Here is a 23,745-nt window from a genome sequence, read left to right on the forward strand (position 1 = left end):
GGGCCTGGAGCGACCGATGGTGGCTTTTGATTTGGTCCCTTTGACGACGACTCTCACTTCGTAACGAATATTTGGATTTTCCTCGAGGACGGATCATCTGCTGGCACAGAGAGAAGTAACGAATCGTTATAATGTAATTGGAACTGATAGAGGAGAAAGTTCAGAGGGAATATTCGTTGGCAGGAATGATTTTTCAATGGAGAAGTAAAATGCAAACAATGTAACTTGTTAAAATACGCAAGAATTTTATAATTGCGCTAGTTTAAAATTTGGGAGGATCATTTAAGAATTAAAATTGTAGAGAAATGTGCCTTGACACGCTCGGTTATTTATATCCTAATCTAAAAAAAATTAATTTCTTAAAGTGCTTAGAATAACTTGATAGAAGTTCAAGACAAAATTTACTGTTGGTAAGGTTTGCTTAACGGAATATTCAAGATTTTAGGTGGTTCCAATTTTATTACAGGGATGAACATTTCTGTAAAATTTCAAATAAAAATACTTGTAATCTTAAAATCTTTTACAATTTTTAATACGATCCGGCATGTCAAATAAAATTTGATATACTTTGAAATAAATAAACCCCAAGAATGAATTTCGAAGAAATTATGCGACTTTGTTTAACGCCGGTGCCGATAGTACTGAAAAAGTATAGTTTTTTTTACTTTTTGTCAACTGAAATTAACAATTTGTTTCAGTCTGCAATTTTTAGAAATTCTTGATGCATTTACAGTTTAACTCTAAAAGAGAAAATAACGAAATGAAGATTGCCCTTCAATCATCAATGTTGCATTTTGCCGCATGTCGTTCTTGGAATTCCCACGTGGCGTTGCACTGCATCCTTCTCTGCTCATTCCACAACTTTCCCCAACTTTCACAATGACGTAGGGTTGCTGTTTTTATTTATGTTTGCAAAACCTGCTCGACATGATAATCATGAGTCCCACGTGAATTTGATTGGATTCTGGGATCACTTAATCATCTTTGTGTGGACTTTCTCCTCCTCGTTTGTTACTCGATGCAGGGTTCGCTGAACACGTGTTTTGTAAGTAAATTGAGAAAATACGTGTTTTTTTAATAACTTCAGACGTTTTTTGCATGTTTGGAACCGAATGTAGCATTATAGCAATAGGATGATTAATTGTTCAATGCGAAATTCAAGTTTGTTAGCAAACCAACAAACTTTCGTTATCGTTAGAAAATACTCAAGTTGTTGGTCGCCTTAATTTCGAATTTGTTACGCATCTTTTGTAATATTGTTGTAAAGTTGCTATTTGAGATTTGAAGTTCACATATTATTACCCCCTGTTATTTTATTGTAAGTGTGATATTGTATGATGCTGTATGTATGATTGTATGTTGATTTTGCTGTATGATTGTATGATGCTATTGTATGATACATCATTGTATGATGATATTGTAAGTGCGATGTGATAACCTGCAGGTTATCATATCAAACACTACCGTGGAAGCGTTTGCTACGGTATTGTGTAATTATGTACGTGTAAATGTCGCTAATTAGGAACTTATGAACAAATAAAATCGAAATCTGTGCGAATATTTTAGAAAATTTTGGATTTTGACGCCTCAATGAATATTTTTATAAAGTTGAAATATTTGTTTAATAAAAAAAACAGATAAGGTATTTGGCGTGATAAGATCATTGAAAGTGTTGTAAATTGCAAAGAAATTGTGAAAACTAGACTTATCCTTGAGAAATTCCAGAAATTCAACCATCACAAAAACACCCCCCAAAAATCACGGTTCCTTCGCCACCCTGTCGATTCCTTTTGCAGGAAACATTTCACATTCAAACAACACAAGAACGACACGACTTCATTCTCACAGTGATAGGATTGTCATCTTATTAAAAGGTTTGTTTTACCAGCGTACACGTGTATACGCATGCCCTTCCGCGCCCAGGGGAGTAAGTGAGTGAAAGTGAAGGCAGGAATCTTGCCGGAGAAGTAAAGTCAAGAAACGAAGACGACTTTCACTTCCTGTTTACACTGAAAAGAGCAGTCTTCCAAAGTTTAAAGTGCAACATTCTCAGCGTGCTTTTGCCCTCTGTCTTCTTCTTCCGGAGAAAGTCTGTCCGGCATGAAATTAATGAAATGACGACTATGACAAGCCACGCTGCATCCTAGCCTCATAATCTCGTCCAGTTTTTATTACACGGGAGGGAACGCGGAGGTGGAAAAGTGAAAGTATGAAAGTTCTTCGTTTCCGGAGAGGAAGTTAAATGCGAAAGTTAATTGAAGGGAAAAGTAACGAAATTCCCGTTTTTTTTAAAGGAAATTATTATAATTTAATCGAGGTGAAAGGTGGAATTTCATTTTCAGGGGAAAATGATTTCCTAAAAGATGAAATTAAATTAAAACCTTAAGGTAAGAGATGGCAAGTGCAAAAGCTGGTATCTCGTTTTCTTGTCTCGTAGGAAACGTAGGGACGAAATCTTTATGAAAAACTAGACTTTTAATAAACATTGCAATTTCTTAAGGATTTTGAATTTATGATGCTCTGAAAGTCTCTGAAACTGAGAAAAGGTCAAATCTCACCCATTGACTATTGAAATTTGGTCGAAATACACTAAAATAATACAATGCTGAACATTTCTAATTTCCAACTCGTTACGAAGTCACGAGTTATTTACTGCAAAATCTTTGATCTCGATCCCCAAACGGGAATATTTCCCCACCGGACACTTAACGAGATACGACGACTTCTGCACTTTGACTTTCAGAACTTCTCCCATGAATTGCGAACTATTATGTAATAATATGCAAATTAATTTTCATAATTTGTTGCATAACATTCAAATTAGTTTGGCAAAATTATTGCACAAATTAATTTCCTAATTTGCTGTATAACTTTGTTTTGTTATATAATATGCGACTTAATTTCTGCTTAAATTCCTGCCACATTTTTATTAAACATTCGTAAACAAGATGTGACACTGATTATCATGCTTTCACCCAATTTTGAGCAGAATGACTGGACGAAAGTGAAAGTGAGGAACTTTTTCATATTAACGAAATCCCAACCTCATCCCGGATTCGTTTCAATTTGCGTAAGTTTACAGTCTCCGTTTCATCGAGGGAAGGCATCCATAGCGGAATTTTTAACTTTCTCTGAGCGAGAGTGGCTTTCATTCTGCTCGGCCTGTTGACTTGCTGGCCGACGAGTTCAGAATTTTGATGCGAAGTTTGGAAGGAATTTATTCTCTGCTTAATAACATCTTGCTGCAGTTAAGCGAGATGCGGACACTCTTAGAAATTTTTGGGAGGATTTGAAGTTGCACGAAGGATTTAAGGTTTTAGTTAAGATTTACTCAAAATATTTGATACAGTCGAATTTCAGAAAAAATAAAACATTTTTGAATGTTTATAAATTTTGTTTCGGAATCTGCTGGACGCCGTTATACAGAATTTGGCATTTTAAAAACTTGAAGAGAATCAAAGCTCAAATGAATATTGGGGGTTTGAAATTTCTCAGATTGTTATGATTTCGAAAAATGTTAAATTTTCAACATTTTCGTTAATATCAATAGTTTTGATTCCAAAATTTGGTAAAGTAAACATGAAAATAAATTTTTGAGATTAATTCAAGAATAGATGAATTTCACCAATAAGAAAATATTTGACTTTTGATAATTTCCGTAATTTAGGGAAGGGATTAAGTTGAACGTCATTGTAAAAAATGTTAAATTTTAGGAACCTAAATGAAAAATAAGATACCTTTTTAGACGTGCCTTAAAAATTTCGATAAGTTGAACGCCGTTACAAAAAAAAACACATTTTAAAATGCCTAGAAAGAAATGTAGATCATCTACCTCGTTTTTTTTAGTTTTTATTGAAGAACTTGAAATGTTTTAATTGAAATGTTGGGCAAAATTAGTGAGAATAAGTTACATTCGGAAAATTATTACATTTATTTAATTGACAGAAACATTAACTAAATTATGTATTTCGCATTTTTCGAGTTACAAGACGAAACAATCTGTAGAACTCGAAATTCGGATACCCAGTTTTTTAAGGGTGTCGTTGTTTGCGAGAATGATGATGATGGAGCTTTGTCAGTCATGCAGCAGACTGGACGCTGGGTGGAGCGGACTTTGGGAAATTACTTTCTCCCAAGTTTTTTGTCTCTGCGAAAACAAGAATTTAGATGCTGACCCCGTCGCCAAAATTGTTTTTCGTGAGGAGACAAAAAGCGAAAGTTGTTTTTGGTTTGGGCTCATCATGCACGCATTTCTCGCTTTATTGGAGACCATGCTTAAAGGAGGGAATTTTTACTTCTACGCGGCCCGAAGGAGCCTAAAATATTCTGAGGAATATGAAGTTTTGATCCTTACGAAGCTAAAAATCCATGACACTCTTGTTACACGACCCTTCTTAATCTTGACAGCGAATCCACCAGTTACGGAAATTGAACACAAAACTATTTCAAGTTTTGGAGACAAATAAGTTGAATGGTTAAATTTATACTTCTGCAATTTAGATTTTTTAGTGTCTTGATTTTACGTTCGCGAAAAACCTAATGTTGTAATTCATGCCTATATTTACAATCCGTCTCTTTGAAAGATTGTACCGATTACGATGACAAATTAGGTTGAACCTCTATCCTAAAAATTTCTTTCTTCTGCATAGCCCAGTAGAGTAATTTGCTTTATTTTATTAGATCATACAAATTCTTGTGAATTTCGATTCGAAAATTCGAAAAATATCTAATATCGCCGTAAGCGTTAATTTTTGGTATAAAGAAAGGACACTTAAAGTGCGCTAGGTTGGAACCGTATGGAGTGTCGGGCTGTTTTTTAATTTCAAAATTGATACAATTTTTGGAAAAAATTACTAACCCATTTTTTGAGACGATGCAATCATGTTTCGTCTAAAAGTACATACTTTGGAAAACAAGAATTTGTCAACTTTTATTTTATAAAATAAAACCCCATGGCAAAAGGTTTAATTGGTATACGTTATCTGCTCAATTTTCCTGTTGTGCAACAGGTCCTCGTGAATGGACCGAAATGGGTCTTTCAAAATTAAAATTTTCTAATTTTAGAATAATTATTGAGCCGTAAGTCGATTTTTTATGATTTTAGCAATTTGTAATCGAAGACTTCAGATGTTGGTTCAGTCTTTGCTATTTTAAAGTTAATATTGGAATATAACTAACTTTCTAGGGAAGAATTTGTTATACACTTTTAATTGAAATATTATAGAATTTAGAGACAGACAGAAAATACTTGCATATTGCATGTAGAATTTAACTAAATTCACGACAGTCATTGCTAGAAGAAATTTTATGACTAAATTTTATCTGGATGGAGCAACCTAATCTGATTCAGATTCAGTTTTGCCATTTGAACCAAAACATTAAAATTTTCGAATACCGTACAAAAAAACGAAGCTATGTATTATTTACTCTAATTCAGCCGTTGTTTTGTGACAAGATTATGGTCTGTAGTCACTGTTGAGTGCAAAGTGAAAGTAGGAGTATCGCAAAGGTTTTATTAATAACGAGAAGATGAGAAGGGTAATTATTGAGCTTATGGAGTTGCCCACTTGGCTGCAACTTTCCCCGATACGAAGGTTTTCTCTGTACGCCCCATTAATTAATTACCACTCACTTTCCCCACTCGCTGCCAAAGTGAAAGTCCAAAAATCCACCCACACGCCAGTTCTAAGCAGTGCGTAGCTGTTTCGCACTGGTCAAAATTAAAGTAGAATTTCCAAAAAATTGTGTGCTTATCGTAGCAATGTCTTTTACCACTAGAATTTAAGGTATAATGGTAATTATTTCTTGCCAACTTGGTAATGACATGCCTAATTGACAATAAAGACATAATCACGATGTACATATATTACGTGACTCGTTCATAATACAATTTTGTTGCCGAATTTTTTTTAGACCGTATGGTTTTATCTTCCCGCGAATTTTTGAATTATTTACCAAACCGGTAAACACTTACTAACCACGTGATTGCGTGCCGCTATTAAACACCCTTTGTTGCTGATCTATTACAATGTTATACTAATTTCCCGCCACATTTTAATTTACTACCAAACCCATAAAATTAATAAAAATATTGATAACCACCTTGTGTAATTACCGAATTATTCAGCTTGCGTGGGTGAAAATATGAGTAAATCCCGCTTTCACCAATTTCGTGCACTTAATTGCAACCGAGGAGGTGCTACAACACACTGAAGGAGGGACCAGCCTGACTAATTATCTTGTTAGGCTGGGTAATTTGCTCAAATTTAATGCGTTCTCTTCTCCTAATGCTCTCCACAACGTGTGTAAGTTATTCCCACACTGGTTTTTCCAACGGAAAAGTAAAGTGGTAATTAAGCTAGTGAAAGTGGAAGATTAAAATTTATTTTGGACGACGTTCAGAATAATAAAACTGCAAAAGTGCACCAGAAATTGAATATTGTCCAGTAAGTTTGGCTGTTTAGGTGTGTGAGAATCATGTAAAGTAGGAATTTTTAATGGCACCGAGTAGACCGTGAAATTATGCAGCTAATTGACTGTTTGACGACTTAATTGACTATTTTGAGAGAGAGAAGGTAGTCAGAGTTTAGGAACTAATTATGCAACCGGTGGAAATTATGATTTTTGGAGTAGCTTTTGGTAAATTTTGTAAATTTTTCAAAATACTAAATTCAAAATGTGAATTTGACACGAGGTTTGAGTGATTTTTATCAAGGCAGGAGTTGCAATCTCGGATTATACATTTTGACATAAATACGGTAATCATAATAGAAAAGTAAGTATTTTTTGCCATTTTACAAAGTCAAAATAATTTATTGTCAGAATTTTATGTATAATAATTAGGTCCTCTCAAAGCTCTGAAAAAGATCAGATTTTTCTGCTCATCGCTCATTCTGATCTTTTCTGCTCGGCTGTGCGCATGCGATTTCGCTCAAAATCAGATTTTCTTGCTCAAGAAAAAAATCGAGTTTTGGGTTGATTTTTTCTCTCATAATCCTGCTCATTCTGCTCCACATCAGAACATCAGCTGTTTGTTTACTTAAATTTTTCATTTAAAAATTAAGCAAAGTTTTCTAAAATATATTCTTTATCATTATGGGTCCCAAGACCAAGGTTAAGAGCACCAGTGTTGCAAATCCTGTAATTTGTCGTAAAAAACGTAGCGTTGCAAATTTGGAAGAACTGTATCCAGTGCATGCTTTTTGGTACAGCCTTGCGTTCATCCAGATATCGACACGCGCCGACGAATTCTAACATTTTGAAAATGTCTTGGGTTTGTTGTTGAAACCCGTTAAAAGCCGTGTTAAGACCACATAATGATAAAAATTCTAATATCTCTTGACGTTCAGTTATTTTCGGCATTTTTGTGAATTATAAAACTGAATTTAGAACCATGAAAATGATAAACAAATAATTGAACTTCCCAAAAATAAAGATCACGATTCTCAAGAATTATGATCGATAAAAAAGTGGTGCGTTCAAGGTTTGAGCAGAAAAATCTGATTTTTTATTTTTCTGCTCATTGCTCATTTCGCTCGTTTTTTGAGTCTTGAGAGCTCCTATTATTTAAATTAGATGTTAAGTTTGTGCTGGCGGAAAATTTGTGGCAAAAATTGGTGAATTAATCTTGAGGCAAATGCATATTTTTAGAGAAACGTTAAAAACATTACCAAATTGGTAATTTTAAAAATCAACGGTTATAAATGCTGCCATTTAAATTGAAACCGGAATAAATTTTACGCGGGAATTGAAAATTTCCATGTAAAATTTTCAAAACATTTTTATTTTTTAGAAAACAGCCGAACAAGTTAGTAAAACTGCACCCGTTTCTTTTTATCGTTCAATTTCACGTCTCATTCTAGTCACGACCATCTAAAAAAACTAATAATCAATTAATAATGATTAAAAATTATCACGTGTTCTTTTACTAACTTTCACTCAAACATTTCACTCAAGTTTAATCCGTACTCTGATTTCAGCCAAAAATCGCGTAAAAGAAAGTTATTTTTATTCCCCAATTACGACCATGTTTGTTTCTCCCGAAATCTGGGGAACATTCCGAACTCAAGTGTAAAAACTTTTTCCGAGAAAAAAGACTGATCTTTTTGCCCTGCGGAATTCAGGCGCAACAATTTCATTACTTTTACTTTGGGAAGATTAAGCCATTTAATTGTTGCCATTAGTGGGAAAAGTGCTTAAGTGGGTAGAGTGAAAGTGAGCCATGTGAGATTCCGCTAAAGTGAAAAATATGGAAAATGAAAACTTTTAACTTTTTTTGTGAACGTAGCAATTTAGCCGAGAAGAAAATGGAGCGATATGAATATTCATAAATGTGCGAGGAGAAGATACCCCTTTTGCCTTGGAATGGGTTCAAAACCACTTTTTGCTCGGTTTCTGTAATGTTCTGGTCTGGGTTTGTATTGCATTTTATTCGGGAAAAATTTTGAGGAGAAAGTTGGCATGTTACAAAAAATATGGAGCACGAAATACGGTTTGGTTTGGACGGAGTTGAAAATGTTGTCAAATTGAGGATATTTTTAAAGGAACATGCGTAAAGAGATTGATTTAAGTAGCGAAATTATGCAAATTATAAATAAAATGCAATTTTGCACATGAAAAATATTCGTCAAAAAAACCTGTTATTATTGTAATTAGATCAAGTCGATTTTTATTATTATTAATTTTTGGCAATAGAGTATAGTTTATAGATGTAGCAATTCTTGACAAGCAATTTTGGAATTTGTCTCGAGTTTTTGAGAATATAACACAAATCATATTTGACAACTTCTTAATTTTGTGAAAAAAGTAGTCAAGATCTGCAGTTTGCAGTTATTTTCTGAATGTTGTAATAATTTAGCATCACTGGATAGTGGGCGCACTCACGACAACGTCTTATTTCGCATCGCAACTCATTTAGCAAATATGCGAAGATTAAAATATTTTTGTCGAGAGGGGATTCGCAAAATATGACTTCGCAAATCTCGCAAAAATCCACCTAAAACACCTACTTCGATGTTGTTGCCATGGATTTTTGTACTTTCTCTTGCTGGTGATGGTGAGGATGATTTTGCAAAATAAGCTTGCGAAATGAAAACATAGCAATTTGCTTGGTAAATTTGCAAAAAAAATTTCATGGCTTTCCAGCAAAAGTTTTGAAGAATCTCGCAAACTTCGCAACTTATGCCCAATTTGTTAGATATGCGAGATATACGAGTACGCTCATTAATTATCTGTATAATAATGTTTATCTATTGTCCAAGTAGGGAATATTATGATGTTGAGGAAAGACTTGATTTATATTTTAATGTATTTTTGCAATATAATTGTACTTATTAAATTTTTACAATTTTTTACAATTTCAGCAATTTTAAACAGAATTGTATTTTGATCATTGTGAAGTAGAAAAACTGCTATAATTTGACCAACAAAACTAACAAATACTTGTATTAAACGACTCTTGATAATGTGCACATCTGTTCAAAACAATTTCATAGCTTTCCATGCGTATTTCGTACGAAAACAAGGAATGCGTTCTCCCAATAACCTTCACTCTCAGTAACAGAATAAAACTGCATAATAATCATGAAATCAAACGGCATCGTGTCGTAGTGAAGAATGGGGCGTGGAAATGAGCGATTAAATGAAACAGGTACACATTCCAAGTTAACGTTTGACTTTCACTTTCTTGTCGTTTAAAAATCTGGCAAACTTGGAAGTTTGGCAAGATTGTTACCAACTTAAATCGTAGCGGTTTTCACCAATTTTCAAAAGAAGTATGCTAGCTCTATTTACCAAACTAAATAACAAAGGGGAAACTTGATCTAGTATTACAAAATAATATATAACACGATAAATAAATATTTTTGACTTTATGACATTACAAAATTTCTAATTTCTGAAATTATTGGTATATTAAGCCTTGATTTTTCAATTTGGAATATAAATTTTCAAATTTTCGTGGTTAACAATTTTTGCAAAGTTCAAAATTAAATTTAGTGTATCAAAATTCCGCTAAAATTTAAATTTTACACCAAACTAATTTTAAACTGGGTACTGAAGAAGTCCAGTTTTGTTGTCTTTTTAGTGGACACGACGACAACGGGGTGACAATCTCTCGAACGGAAGTCAACAATTCGTCACTATTTGCAGACCACTTGAAAACACGGCTCTCATCCGTGAATTCGTCCAGAAATTTAAATAGTGCCGAAACAAGAAACATGACAGAGGGCGAGCTGGAAATGTGTTTCTAGCGGAAAAGGACACTGAATATTTGCACCGTGAATATTTACAAGACTGGCGACCGCATGATTTTATGTAAATTATGCTGCTTGTGGTCAGGGCCTGATCTACCACTTTCAGGCCCTCGAATTCTATTCACTAATTAAAGTGCAAGGCTATACTTTCGCAGGTTATGAACTTGTAGCAATAGGGCATATATACTCAAGATTACATTTGCTTGTATAGTGCAAAAATAGTTTACAAAATAGAATAAAGGCAAAAATCGCGACATATTAGCGCCAACTTCATCAAAACTAAATTTCCAGATATTTTTAACTTCGTAAAGATGTACTCCAGTTTCAATTTTCTTAATTCCATTCCATCTTAAAGATGGCATCTTTAAAGTAAATTTAAATTGGTAAAAGTTGAGCGAAATGTGGCAAATTAACACTTGACAAGCTTAATGGTAAAATTTTCGAACTGGATGAAAATTCTCACGAGTTAGACATTGTTTTGTGTACTTCGTGAAATTGATGGATTTACTCATTTATTTCCAATTCGCTGCTAAAATCTTAAAAATTCTAAATTTGGGTTACTAAACGTCGAAATGAATAATTTAAATCATGTTAGTTGATAAATGAAAACATTAGATGTTATTTTTCGGTAATAGAAAGTACTTAATTTGTTAACGCCAAATTTAGTACTGAATGTCGAATGTCATTAATTTTTGCAAAACAGGTAGTGGGAGTATACCACCGTTAAGTAATTCATCCTTGGTTAGGAAAAAGTTTTGCTTAATCTAGCTTTTTTCGTAAAACTTGTAAAAGTAAAATGTAAAATTCTGTTGATATATACTTGAACTTTGCGCGATTTAAGACCTATGCAAAGGTTACGCCTATGACCCAGGTTATCAACGAGTGAAGCATATAGGCAGCTTTAGTGCGGAGAGAGTGAAAGTCGGGGGATAAAACAAAGGGCGAAATGGTAAAATTGAATATAAATCAAGAATTAAATACCTAACAAGTTCCGACCATAATGGAATAAAGGAAACTAAAATGTGCAGTCTGTCAAAGAACAAAAAGACCGCATTGTCGAAATAGGGTTAATTTTGCATGGAATAAATTAGGGCAGAGGAAGGAATTTAACATTTGTTAGAAGGAAAATATAAATTTTCTAATTTTAACTAAAAAAATATAAATAAAATATTTATAGGGAAATTTAACGTCATTTTTGTTCATTAAAATTATAATTGTACCTGGTTTCACGCCAAATACATATTTTTAAGGGTTTAATATTAAAATACCTTAGATTAAATGGTCTCGTACATTTTAATAGTAAAATCTGCAAAATATTAATACAATTCACACATTGCTATGCAGTTTCCTTCAGTTTGTCCTTCGTTTTAAAAAATACAACTTATTTTAATCACATCGTCCTTTAAGAATGAAAATAACGAGTTATATTTCTACCCTCAAAATAAGTAGGTAACAAAATCATTTACGAAATTTACTAAAAAACTTGGAGTCAAAATCGTGACCAGTCTTTTCTTCTCAAAGTTTTTGCAATTTTTCTCGTCTGCCGAGAGACATATTTCGTCGGTTATATAAAACGATTCCTTGATATTTATACGTACCAATATTTTACTAGAGTGGTCTTGTAAAGCACTGCATTTATTTTAAATTTTTATCGCTTATTTAAATTTCGTACCGTTTCATTGTTGCATAGAAAGGATCAGATTTGAATTGATTTCCTCCTTTCCTCTGTCTGCAACTGTATTCCGGTTGCAGACAACTTTCTCCACTGCGTTACTTTCCCCATGAGAAGAAAATGCAACAGGATGGGAGTGAAAGTAGGGAGAAAGTGACGGGATAAGTCTGACTTATTCTGCAACCAAGACCAAGCCTGTTGTCCAACCTGATTTACAATTTGTGAGGCCGAAATCGATCTAAACGTTGGGCGGACGAAAAAGAAAACCTGGTTAACTTAATTTTGGTGCAAAATTTGATCAAAAATACTAAACCGGCGTCAAGTTTAGCTTTTTTAGATTGTGATTTTCTACATAAAGAAAATATCTTTAAAATTTAAGATACATATTTTTGCGAATGTTTTCTGCACGCATGTACATAAATTTAACAACTAGATACAAACACGTGTGTACACGTGCTATACATAATCCCGTGGGATTAAATTATTACCAAATCGGTATTGAATTTCATACCCATTTTACCCGATTTTTTGTGTCTTACATAAATTTATTTTTCGACTTGAATCTGCCCATTAGTTCCTTTGAGGCAAACAAGTTACGAAATAAATCGATACGAACCACTTTCTAATTTCCATTTCAAAATTACGTCTCGTACCAAATTGATCCTTTTGAAGTACGAAATAAGAGAAGAAGTAAAACTGTTTTATTTTAAATTGAGCCGCTCACAAAATAAAAGGAGCTCTTTAAACTGAAACCCGTAATTATTGTTACGACGCTATCACCATCAAAGCGAGAGAGGGAACAGCACGTGATAAATAATTTATGTCGTTTTTATTTTTTATCCTTCTGAGGGGAACAATAGAATCGAAATTAGATGAAATAAAAACTAATTGGAAATTATGAAACAGTTTTTGTCATGGTTTGTAAAAGTTTTTCTGTATAAAAGGTTACTATTTTTGCTAGAAATAAAGTAACACAAAAAATAACGCAAGAAAATAAATTTTCATGATTATTGGGACATTATACATTTCCCGAGGTGACAATTAAAATGAAGACCACACATTTAAAACATTTATTTTTTGCTACAAAAAATCAATTCACAACTCAATTCACACAGCTTGGCGACTTTTGCCTTTGTAAATTTCGCAAATTTGTAAAATAATTTTACAAAATAAAAACACCCCCATGATTTAAGCTGGTTTATACAAATTTGTAAACTATTTAATTTTAATTTCCTTTGAAATACTAACAAATTAGAAAATATTTTTAAGTTTACAGAATTTACGCATTTTACAAGGACTGTGTGAATTGCATCCATCTTCAATTTGTTACAGTTGCACGTTGTTTATCAAATTTGAGCGAAAATTTACTCCTTGACAGGGTTTTTAGATAATGGGTTTGTAGACACTTAACATTCAGTTTTTCATTTACGTAAAATACCTTACTCAATTAATATTCGTTTCTTGCATAACTTTTAATTAAAACTTAATTAAAATGAAACAACTTTAACTTCCATTTGGATTTTACCCACATCTTCGTCTCGGCCACCTTAAATTGGAGGAATGATTTACATACGGGAATTGGACATGGTTTAATTGTGCAATTTATTTCTGAAGACTGTAAAATCCATTCGAATTGGTGTTGGACACACTTAAAAATAAATTTGAGAACATAAGTCCTTGAGTTTCTAAATTATGTATCAGCTCGGCGGTAACAAAACTGGTACAATTGGTAACAGTGGTAAATTGGTAATAATTAATTACGTAACATATAATTAATAAAGTGGTACCAAATTCTTAGCCTCATTACCAAATTGGTAACATCAGTTTTTTAAAGACATTTGTCTAATTCGTAAAGTTCATGAAATAATTAATGTAAATCGTTCGGTAATACTAAATACTACCAACACGGTAAACTCGTCTGGTGACATTTTTGGTCGTATAATTGTTTAGAGTGTGGTGCTCTTCTTAGAGGATTTGTTTAAATTGTGTTTTTTTTCTTGGTGATACTCTACGTTTCTAAATCCCCGAATTCTTGGAGACGGGCGAAAGGGCTGAGCGAGTGGTGAAAGGTGCGATGCCCGAGTGAAAGGTCGCATCAGATCGAATCGCTTCAAAAGCAGCGTCAAATCCTCCTCGGGCCTCGAGATGAAAGATATTAGAGACAAGTCTCCGCCCAGGAACGGGCAGAAAGGGTGTCATCCATTCTGCTATCCCATCTGGTAAATTCCATCATTTTTACCAAACCGGTAATTAAAAAATGTGACTAATTTGAAAAAAACTTGACCACGTGGTAGTATAAAAACTTAAAAACATCATGATTTCAATGATGTGATAATAATCTGTTCACGGAATATGAAATGTCATACAAATTTGGTAACCTTCGTCACACGTGGTAAATTATTTACCATCTTCAAATTCAAACTTGTACCAAAATGCTAAGGTAAAAATAAATCTGGGACAAAGAATTTCTCATAAATTAGCTGCTTTGGTGATAATATTTCTCACCGAATTATACAGAAGGGTGATATTTGTATGGCATTTGGAAAGAGCATGAAATTGAGTATGAGCATCCTTCCTGCACGGTCTGCCTTCTGGTTGGTTGAGTGGGTCCACTGTGTAGTTGCTGCGGTTTTCTCTTCTCGTGTAAGTGGAAATGGAGGGTATTTAATCAGAGAAAGCTTTAGGTAAGCTTTCGAGGACTGAATCGATGGTCTATTTCAGTCTCCGCCGATCCTTTCTCCCTAAAACAGTTGGTTTTCATTGCTACACAGTAACAGCAACTCTAGTTTACTTACAATGGCGGTTTCTCAGCGTATGCTCTCAGATTTTGACCAAATTAGTGTCAATTGATCACAAATTTAATTAATATGACAGCTGCAAAACCGACGTACTCAATAATCCCATGTACTTTGGGATTTGAGGCATCAGTTTTCGAAAAATAAGTCATATGTTATGTTCCAGGTATAATACAGAGGACTCCGACTTATGCTTCAAGATGCCTCTAATTTTCATCTCAAAGTATGTCCGCCTTTGCTCCCTCACTAACGGAGTGAACGTGATGAAATTAAGTGTAATTCCAGGAAAACACTTCCACCTAATGGAATCCAACCCAAGGTGCAAATCAAATTAAGCAGAAAAGTTACCTCGTGTGGGGTGAATGTTGGTAAAAAAAAATCAGAGAAACTTGCGAAAATCAGACATCGCATAAAATTTGGGAAGATTTTGGGAAAGTCTTGCAATCTCATATTTGCAACTTTTCTTACATTTTATATTTTATGTTGCACACCAATGTTTGTGCAATAGGCTGTGTACAATATTTTATGCTGTATTTTTGCAAATCGTTTTCACATTAGGCAAAGATTAACCGCATAAATAATAAATATTATGCTCTTTTTATAATCGTGCAACGAATTAATTGCAGGTCGTGGTTGTTGTTTAATTAAAGTTTTCATAATCAGATTTCCGTTCTAAATTTTTGCAAGGGTCTAAAAATATATGCAAACTTAAAGATTTATCTCTGAATGTGAGCGTACTCACGACAACTTCGCATATCTCACAAATTCAGCATAGCAACATAACTTGCGAAGTTAAGCTATATTCATAGTCCGTGATTTGTTCAAGATTTCGTCGTAATTTGATGGTTTCTCCATAATTTTCAAAAAATTATTTTATCCCGATTTTCAGATTGGTTGATTTTTTAATTGTAAATCCAAACCAAATCACGAACTATGGATGTATCTTTGTTTTTTAATAGCAGAAGACCCTTCTTATCTAAACACAAATCAAATAAAATATTTATAATATTCCAAATTCTACAACTGGCGTGGTTCTATCTACAATAATTTCGAAAATGATTTAGTTAAATGAAACTGGACAATCTTAATTCAAACAAGATTTTCCACCTGCGCATAAAATTTGGATTTCAAAGATACATCACTGCCATCAAATTCCCACTTTCACTCACTCACGTGGTCTATTTGTGGGGGGGGGGGCGGGGGAAAAGGTTGTTACATATTCCATTAGCCAAATGTACTCACACTTCAGACTCCACTACTTTGTATTGTGCTCATTTTGGCGAAGGGTGCACTCTTAAAAGTACAGGAATGAAATTTGCTGGTGGTGGTGCAACTATTAAATTTGATAGAAATAACGTAAATTCAAGATACCACCCATTGGTAACAAAATGGAGACAAATTGGTAAAAAAGGATTACTCGTCCATAGCAAAATCAGATTGATTAAAAAAGACATTGCTAAAAAAACGTTAACACAGCGGGAATAAAATTCCAAAGAAATAACCAATCGGTAGAAAATCCTGACCATAATTGACATAAAAAATGACAACATGACATTGGTTGCCACAAATTTACCACAAAACTTGACCCAAAAATACAATTAATCTAGCAAGAAATTTTTCAGAGTGTGTCCTCATACAAAACAAATACTTGATGTCTCCCTGTTTGTGTGGCTAGTGAAATGAAGACGAGTTTCACTTCACAGATGGGTTATTTTCGGATGGCGAGTTTAAAACTTGCAGATCTCAATTTATTCGAGTCGTGGATCTGCAACGACATCAAAATACAGGACACGCTACACTCGAGGATTTTACTAATTCAGCTCTAACTTTCACTCCATAACTGACTTGGTTTTTACTGGGTTATGATTTCGAATAGCATGGGCAGATTACAGTAAGTCATTGGTCACCGGCATAAAATAATTTAACGGCATTGCCGAAGTCGTATTGCTTTACAAATTGTATACTTTTGTATAATTTTGTATACCACCTGCCTAGTCACTGTTTGAGACGAAAAGGTAAAACTTGATAAATATGCAGTATTCAAGTTTGAAATTAATCAGACGCATTTATTCCAGTGAGAAAAATTTCGACGTATACTTGGATCTGTTCATCGTTATTATTATTTTTTAAATAATTATTATTAATTACGAGTAGTTTAGCTCGCATTTGCGAACCACTTTTATAAGCCCGTCGGCCAATCTCAACCTGCCCCCAGTGGTGCGGGAGTCAAAAAAGCACATACACACACATACACACACATCAAGTGGCTACTCTTTAACTGATATTAATTATTTGCGCTATTTACGTTTTCGTTATTATAAAAACGGAAATAGTGCAAACAATTATTATCATACTAGCGTATAGCCCGGCCAAGGCCGTGTTCTAGAGTTCCAGTGGGGGGTGTGCCCAAAGCGAAAAATCCGTCATACTTTACTTTAAATAATTCCCAGTGGAGAGTTTGTCATACTACATACATACATCAGAGTGAGGGTTTGCCCAAGTCATACTGCATTTTAATTAATCTGGTCACATGTCAATTTGATTTCCCCCTGTATGAGTAGTTGAATAGTTAATTACTTAAATTCCCGTCGCGTGGGAGTAACTGCATAGCTAACAATTTAAATTCCCACGCTTCACACTCCCGTTAAGTTCCATAAACCCCGTTAACTTCTACAATTAACGCCAAGCTATTGACGGATTCGGATTCAGCGTCAAAAAAACATTCAAATTGATATGCGACATCACGAATAAGCCATATTTGAACCCCACGGTCACGGGAAGGTCACGGGGGCCTCGCAGGTCAAAACCATTGGCGGCGTTGGATTCAGCGTCAAAAATACATTCGAATTGATATGCCACACGCTGTGGGTGGAGTTTCTCAAACTAAAATAATTAATTAATAGTGTTTATCACGGTCGCTTATCATGATAACCACTATTGATGAGTGATGTATGTATGTATGTATGTATACTGCTCAGCTCACTCACTGTACATTTTCATGCATGCATTCATTCATGCAATCCAGTGGTGGCTTCGCTTCATTCTTTGTCTCCTCTACTTTGTTCTCCTCATTTGCATAATTCTCCACAGCCAGGCAGGCAGGCATACGACAAAATATATCTTGGAATAGACTGTTTCTTTCGCGAGGATGCTTTTTGGACGTGGGAAAACAACTTTTGAACACTCATCCATGCCCACTCTCGTTCTGTTTTTCTCTCCTCTTGTTTACTCAAGTCGAATAATTATACTGGAGAATTAATTATAAATTATAACAAATGTTCCAAATAATTAATAAACTTCAACCTTCCTTCTTTAATTTATTATTTTGAACTGGTTCTTATTCTCTTCTGTAGTGATTGGGGAGTGAATTTTGTAAATTATTTTTGGTAAAATTGCATTATTACGGCCTAGCTCGGATTTATTTCAGTGGACTAGCTCGGATTTGGCTGATAATTTTTGTGTAAATACCTATTATGGTCCCCTGAGCAAGAAAATACTTTTTTTTGCGGCGGTCTCGAAAATTAAAATTTCTAGAAAGCTTCGAAATTTTGTATAAAAATTATTTTTTGCCTCAGATTTTCCTGAAAATGATTTTATAGACTAATTAAACTATGCTGAACAAGAATATGAAGGATTTTTTGAAAAACATTCAATAGTAAAAAAGTTATAAATTATTGAAATTTTGTATACAAATTTTTCTTGGATGTTCCAGAGAATTTCAAGACTTTGTCTCAGTTTCCCACACGATAGGAATATTTTGTGGTAAAATCAGATTTTCGGGGTAAGATGAGATTTCTAGTTTCCAGCACTCCTAGCTAGCTCTCCTAGGTACCACTACTAGCTAGCTCTCCCAGATAGCTCTCCTAGGTAGCACTACTAGCTAGCTCTCCCAGATAGCTCTCCTAGGTAGCACTACTAGCTAGCTCTCCTAGGTAGCACTACTAGCTAGCTCTCCTTTTTCAAAAGCCATTTTCATGAAAATCTAAGAGAAAAATTATTTTTATACAAAATTTCAAAAATTTTTAGAAATTTTATTTTTTGAAACCGCCGCGAAAAAGGTATTTTTATGCATATGGGACCTTAGGGTATTCACACAAAAAATTTCAGTCAAATCCGAGCTAGGCCGCTATACTGAAATTTTACCATAATTTCTATACCAAATTTCAAAAATTGACAACGTTTTTGTTTTTCGAGACCGCCGTGAAAAAATTGAAAACTTATTTCCGCTATTTTGATTAAATTATAACCCATAAAATGAATGATTTTCGTTCAGATCATTTGTTGTATTGTAATATGATGCACACTTTTCTGTGTGGACGTGCTCTGGTGCTAAGTGTGGAAAGGCCCGTGCACCGCACCAAGTTGAGGCAAGTTGAGCTATCTATCTAACAGAGCTACATTTCTTATCGTGTGGCAGGCAGGGAATACGCTGGCTCTTTATGAGTAGTGATGTACACATTGTCAATATTACATAATTTAAGTCGAATCAAATTAATGGCCACCATTTAAATTCAAACACGAATATCAGTAATGTAACGGCAAAATCTTCACTATTCGGTGATTTACAATCAACTTACAAATTGCCGATTTTTTGTTTTTAACTATTGTGCATACCGCGGTATGAACAATTCAAATTGGAAACAAAATTCAAATTTGGGAAATTAAGTAAGGCAAAATGAGAGTGTCCAAATCCCAATTGATTATTGTCAGGTTTTCTCCTCGAAAGACTTTACCACTAAAATTAAATTTGTTGCCATGGTACATACATGAGTATATAGATACATGTATCTAAGAACAGTATCAATTACTTCCACGTGCGTACTAACTTGCTCTCCTTAAACTGGACTTAACCAAATTTCCTCTCCCCAAAATAAATTTCTAATCATTTCATCGCACTTTCCCCGAAATAAGAACAAAGTGAAAGTGAAATGAAATTGTTGTACATTTCGTCGTTCCAAAATACACGTCTCGTTTTAAGATGTTGGATTATTTCGTGGTTTGGTTTTCTCCTCAACGCGTAATCTTGTAAACTTGTTTGGTCTGTGGACGAGGAGGACAAAGTAATTTCTTGTGTCTCTAATTTTCACCAGACCAAGAGACCCGAAATGATAATGATATTACTACTTTGGAAGGAGAGTAAGTGGGATAAAATTACGAGGATCTACCTGTAGATCCAAGGATTGGATTAGACTCGAAACATGGAGAAGGTTTCTTCATCTTGACATAAAATGGCCGAGAGGGAAAGAGAAATTCCTTTGTTGTAAATTAATCGTATTGTTTCTCCCGATGTATTTAAATAATTCAGGAAGAGAAAGCATAGTCTGGCACACTTTTGCCCCACGTGGAGTCGTCTTTGTAATCATATATTTAGATCATTTTAGTTGTAGTTCCCTACATATTTGCGATTTTGGTACGATTTTTATGCAAGTAAATTACAAAGGTGTCTGCTCACGGAAAATGAGACCTGAAACAGAGGACTGCCTCCTCTCCCGAAAAGTGTACATGTTAAATTACTGGCAAAAATAATTTGTAAGTTCCTAATTAGATTAGAAAATTTATTTAAAAAAACAAAGTAAAAATACAAATTCGAAAATTTGAACTTTAACGCCATTTTCAAAAATACAAATTCCAAAATTTGAACTTTAACGCCATTTTCAAAAATACAAATTCCAAAATTTGAACTTTAACGCCATATTAAAAAAAGTATGAAAAATTGGTAAATGTTTAAGCACGAAAGATGATTTTGTTGCTTATGATAAGCAACATGTGAGCTAATAATAATTTGCATGTTATAATAAGCATGTGAGCTAATGATAATATGCCATTATGCAATGCATTAAAGAAAAATATCGATCTAAAGAAAAATATATGGTGTTTTTGATGGGTTAATCAATTTCCCTACTTTTTACAATTAAAATTAAAATACATTTTAAAATAAAAACAACTCAGTATTTTTATTTTTGATTAGCATATTTTCTATTCGATTTATGACCACAAAAGATCCAACTTTAATCAATTATTTAAAGTTGAAAGTTTACAAAGCCGGTGGACACGTATACATGGCATGTTTTGAGACATCATTGTAACGCCAACGTTTTTATGCATAAATAAAACAACCCATTTAAGCCTATATTACGTATATTTACAAACCTGGTTCCCCGGCTAAATTTTATTATCGCAAAGCCACAAATGGTAACATATTTTGCATAATTAATTACTACCAACTTGGTAATAATTATTTTCCCTACATTTTGATAGTAATAATTGTGAACGAAATTCAAATTTGCTCCCAGCCTGGAATTATTTTCTTACACCGCAAAGTGAATTTCACTCTCAATTTCTTGCTACAATACGTTTTCGTACACACGGTTTCAAGATATTGGTCACATATCTGGTAAAACTAGAAAGCTGCAACGACGATTATCCCGTGTTGGTCATCTCATTTGAAATTTGGGACCCTGCACATTAAGATTGAAATTTCGACAGATTTAGGATATAAAAAGTTACGATATGAAAATTTAAAACGGAAATCGTATCAAATTATCCATTGTACTAGAATTTTATATCTGAAATTTTTTTGCAACATTTGTATGTATTGCATCACTTTGGTGTCGATAGAACGAATTAATGATTGATCAATACTCTTCAAAGATTAAATTAGATTGGTAAATGGTAACTGCCCCATGTAGTTAGCTAATGTTTGTGTTTCTGTAATTATAGATTGTCCAAATCAACACCAACCTTGGGCTTATCGGATTCAAAAATTTACCCAAATTGCGAAAAATATTTTCAAACTTCTGATAAAATTGTGCAGTGAAAGTGCTCCAGTGAAACTCTTTTCTCCATAAATCATGCAATCTCCCCCCAATTTCTAACCTCCTAGCTCCTCAAACCTCCACCTCGTCACCCGTCCCTGGACGATGCGAGCTTGGACATGGTCGCCTTCTCCTGGGCCGTGACCTCACCACGACGGCGAGGTCACTGTAAGACTCTCGCCTCGAAAACCACCCTCGTTCCCGTCCTCCTCGTGCTCCTCACCTTCCTCTGGACCGAGTCTCACTCCGCGTCGTCATCGTCATCGTCGCCCATCGTCACGACGAAATATGGACCTTTGAAAGGTGTCCGGTTGCAGTTCAGCTCCAGCTCGGCGCGACATTTGGGTAATTTTTTCCACTTTTCTTTCCAACTTTTCTCACGAAAAGGAAAGTTGTCGAGCTAATTAAATTGCTTGCCTACCAGTGATCGACACCGTCAAGGAGTTGATAATGAATCGCGAGGAGAAAGTCGTCCAGAAAGTTTTGTGTAATGAATGAAGTGGCAATTTCACCGGGTTTTTGAGCGAGAAAGTAATTTGAGCCGGGTCCAGAAGAGCGAAATCTATCGTGCGCCTTATTCCGGGGAGAAAGTCGGAGAAAGCTGAAAAGTTAGGAATGCTGATCTGAAGAAGAGAACTTAACTTTTTTTTACAGAGTTGTAATGATCTCGAGATATTGGAGAGATGGATTTGAGAAGGAGAATTTTCTGTAAGGTGTCTGCCTTCAGTTGGGTTTTGTTTTTTGGGTAGGAGGATTTTGTTATCGGCGGAATTAATACGAAGAGTCGGATTCACCATGAAAGTGAAAGAGTGGATGAAGAAGAAAAGTTGTTATTTTTGAGGGATTGATTTTAAGAGGGGTTTTGCTTTTGGTAGAATTGTGAGGGTTTGATTTCAAATGGAATGTGAAATGGAGTTTTTTGCAGGGATAAATTTAGATGAGCTACTTTGCACAAGGGGGATAATATTTACTTGGATTTTGTAACAAACTGTTTTGTTATTGGTAAACTATAGTTCGAATAATTCTTGAAAAATCGTGACAGGTAAATTTTCGACCAAGTTTGGAAATATTTTTCAATTCCCTTCCTCTAGTCTTAGGGTCATTAAATTGAGTATGTCAATCAAATTGGTAAAAAGTACTACCAAATTATTACGACCAAAAGAAGTGCACCAAGCCGGTATAATAATGATGTAACTGGTAAATTTCAATACTCGTGCCGCGGTAACAAATTATTTAGTGTGCACTCACAAAAAATTGTAAACAGTACAAAAATCGCTAATTGTTTTCTCTTGGCATGAAAATGCATCCACGATTTGAAGGATGGATTGTGGGCCATTAGCGGAAAAGGACGGCTCCGTTACATAATCACGACAAGAAGGAAATGGTCCGCCAAAACATTTACTTTGTTGGTTTTGGGTCATCTTCCTAACGACTGCTGGAATGGAGGATAATTTACTGGACCAGACTCATCCTTAGGGTTCCCAACATGTTTTTTTCTTGATGTAGGAATCGACATGTTTCCAGCGTTTTATGCATTTTTATTTCCGAACTAATAGAAAGAGATCGCTCTGGGAGACGTTGTGTTGCAAAACATCATGCAATTTAACCATGCTATTTTTGCATGTGCGAAGAACATATGATTTTTCTTAGTTAGATTGGTTCATCAAATTTTGTCAATTTTTGTATCTTTGTAATTGCATAATTTTTGTGCCCTTGCCTAATTCTTCATAAGATTAGGATATTTTACCAACAACGTTAGGTAGGTAACCCGCGGTATAACAGTATAATTCTAGCACAAAAGTAGGCATGAAATGAAATTATATAACTATGTTTTTTTACAAACTCTGAAGACCAATGTCCTGAATTGCATAGCTTTATAACTTCGGAAGATAATCCGTCGTAGCTTAGATAATCCGGAAATTAAGAATCTATGCAACTACTGCCACCATGTTTGCTTTAAACATTGATGTACACATTACTTTAGCCATTTTTTTATGAGGTTGACATTGTTTTGCAAACTTGAGACAGAAAGTTACATCAAATTTGTATAAAAATCATGACAAGGATAAAGTTCTGCTGACAAAGCAATAAGACCTGTGGAAAATTGTTTGCAAAAAACGTCCCAGAATTTAATTCAGAGTTGATTCTTTAGTTTCTTATGTTTACAAAAGTTCAACATTGTTTAAGCAACAGAACTTTGTTTATGTAAA

At 34.3% G+C, this 23,745-nt stretch overlaps 1 protein-coding gene across 1 annotated transcript in view; it reads left to right on the top strand.

Moving 5' to 3' along the window:
- Positions 1–23,745, top strand: part of LOC110858818 (neuroligin-1) — a 128,281-nt gene that overhangs the window by 28,383 nt on the left and 76,153 nt on the right. Inside the window, exon 2 of the mRNA XM_035858935.1 lies at positions 21,441–21,880. Within this exon, the coding sequence (XP_035714828.1) occupies positions 21,655–21,880 (226 nt within the window). The 5' untranslated portion in view covers positions 21,441–21,654. The remainder of the gene's footprint in view (positions 1–21,440; positions 21,881–23,745) is intronic.

This window comes from Folsomia candida, unplaced genomic scaffold (genome assembly GCF_002217175.1).
Source record: "Folsomia candida strain VU population unplaced genomic scaffold, ASM221717v1 Fcan01_Sc022, whole genome shotgun sequence".
NCBI classification, from domain to species: domain Eukaryota; kingdom Metazoa; phylum Arthropoda; class Collembola; order Entomobryomorpha; family Isotomidae; genus Folsomia; species Folsomia candida.